This window comes from Engraulis encrasicolus, chromosome 23, assembly GCF_034702125.1.
Source record: "Engraulis encrasicolus isolate BLACKSEA-1 chromosome 23, IST_EnEncr_1.0, whole genome shotgun sequence".
Taxonomy (NCBI): Eukaryota; Metazoa; Chordata; class Actinopteri; order Clupeiformes; family Engraulidae; genus Engraulis; species Engraulis encrasicolus.
The window spans coordinates 31,812,704-31,815,203 of NC_085879.1; the positions used below are offsets into that span (position 1 = coordinate 31,812,704).

General features: G+C 41.4%; 1 protein-coding gene across 1 annotated transcript in view; it reads left to right on the top strand.

Annotated features, from left to right (window-relative positions):
• Positions 1 to 2,500, top strand: part of LOC134439981 (neuronal acetylcholine receptor subunit beta-2-like) — a 48,484-nt gene that overhangs the window by 29,495 nt on the left and 16,489 nt on the right. The window contains exon 3 of the mRNA XM_063189909.1: positions 2,131 to 2,175. Within this exon, the coding sequence (XP_063045979.1) occupies positions 2,131 to 2,175 (45 nt within the window). The remainder of the gene's footprint in view (positions 1 to 2,130; positions 2,176 to 2,500) is intronic.

Here is a 2,500-nt window from a genome sequence, read left to right on the forward strand (position 1 = left end):
TACGACATTACAAAAGTAAAGAAGTTTGAGATCAGTTTACAGCATGAGTACAAACAGACATTACTGTGTAATGTTCCGCTTATTGTTGGCAGTTTTTGATTCACCTGCTTTTAAACACACATATGCTACAGGTGTTGTCCTTGTTGCATTGTTTATCAACATAAATGTTAACAAATGTCTTTGGTTCACTTCAAACAGCTGTAGTTGAAACGTCAACTGTAGTTGACAATGTCAGCTATAACAGTCCACGATATTAAGACATTTTCGGGCTTAAATCGGTCTCGGACTCATAATTTACAGTTAATGTGACGGGCTGGGCCGGTCCAGGCTCAATGAGCGCGGGTAGGGTAGGGTCAGGTTTGATTCTTTAGGCCAGATCTAAGCTCTAGCGTGAATGCGTGTGTGCGTGTGTGTGTGTGTGTGTGTGTGTGTGTGTGTGTGTGTGTGTGTGTGTGTGTGTGTGCGTGTGTGTGTGTGTGTGTGTGTGTGTGTGTGTGTGTGTGTGTTTTATGTGTGTACTTGCTTCACTCTCCCGTCCCCCACACACAGCTCTGCCCTTGTCTGTAGTATGTGGTCTCGTAAACTGTCCAGGGTTGAGATTTTGACCTGTGGTATGTGATCTGGTCTGGGTTCAAGAGTGTTTGTGGTGGGAAATGTATATCTACAAGTTTCACAAGCATAGCTCAGCGTGCCATTTATAGGCTTATGCGGTTTGGGCATAGAATGTTTTTTCCTCAAAGTGTTCATTGCCTGTCACTACTTACGTAAAAGGGGTACAGAATCATCTGATTACGTAATCACACATTATGACTGACATTCAGAAGATTCATGGTTGGGGCTTCCTCACACTACTTCCAACAACACTGCAGAGCACTATCGGTCCCGACAAATGTATTACCCCCGCACAGTGGCGTAGACGTACTACATTACCTTACATTACTATATTACAGTACACTTAGCTGGCGCTTTTCTTTTATCCAAAGCGACTTACAGTTATTTACAGGGTATTGTTTACAGTCCCTGAAGCAATGTGGGGTTATGTCCCTTGCTCAAGGGCATCTCAGCCATGGAGAGCTGTAGGGAGTGAAAGGGTGGGATTTGAACCTGCAACCCTCTGATTCAAAACCCATCTCCTTATCCACTAGGCCACGGCTGCCCCACTTTAAACAATGAATGGTCAATTTCATCACTGCAGAGTGTGGATAAACAAGGGGCATCTCTGACACAATAGAGCCCTCCCCTAATCGGAAGATGACATCCGAGGGCATTGGTGCTAGTGTGTGGGGTGATGAAAACAGTGGAATCGAATTTTGGTGGAGCAGTGCTCCACACTTTGCCGAAACCCCAAGGGTGTACATTACTATACGTATAAACGGCCGTCCGGGTACTTTGTTCGTGAACGATTGGTCAGCCCCTTTTTGGAAGAAAACAAACCAAATGTCTCATTAACTTACATGCAGCATCGGCAAGCCTAAATTAACGCAGTCCATGACACAGCCATGGCTGTTTGGGTACATTATTTGAGCAGCCGGCAACACAACACGTTTTTAGCATATTGAGTGTGAACAATGCTTGTCTATAGGTCATTGTCTTTCGTTTATTCTTTCCCAACACCACTAATTGACTTGCATTGGCTTGTTACCAATGTTTTTCTCCAAAAAGGGCTGTAACGCACATGGCACACATCACGCCGATTGTGTATACTGTGTACATTGATCACTGACTGTAAGGATGTATAAATTGTATTTGCTCATGTGTGTTTTCTGAGATAGGCCCCACTTTACTTTCTAGCATTTATGATACTGCTATTTTAATGACAGTCTTTAATGCCTCAGTGCATCAGTACAACATATGTAAAGGTGACCTATGTAATATGTTTAATAGTTTATTTCCAGAATTCATGCTGCCCATTCACAAATGTTACCTTTGTCATGAATACTTACCACAACTATCAAATTCTAAGTATTCATTATGACTGGGGAAATCACACTTTTCATACATGAAAAGGTGGCTCTTTTCCATGGCTGCCATTTTGAATTTTCCAGAAATAGACAGCTATTATTAAAATATTACACAATGCACCTTTAAGTAGGCACCAAATAAACAACCTTTTTTTCTTTTTCATTTCAGAATGAAAGAGAACAAATCATGACCACAAACTGTTGGCTCACACAGGTAATGTGCTTAATGCATTCAGTACATTATAGCCTATCAGACAGTTGCTGTATGTTACAGTTTAAAGAGTGTTACCGTTATTACAGTTTTTTTCAATTGCTGACAAGCTTTTGTCCAATGCTTAGCGACATTTGCAAAACTCTTAATACAGTTAGCACGCCAAGGGCTTTCCATTGCCATACAGTTGACACATCGCATGCCTTTTTTACACAATTAGCAATTGAATGAATGAATGCATTTCTTTGCGTATATTTAACAATGTGTGCTTTTGAGAAAATGAACTGTTTGGCCAATTGTGCTTGGTAGGTGGTAGTCTGTGTTAAGA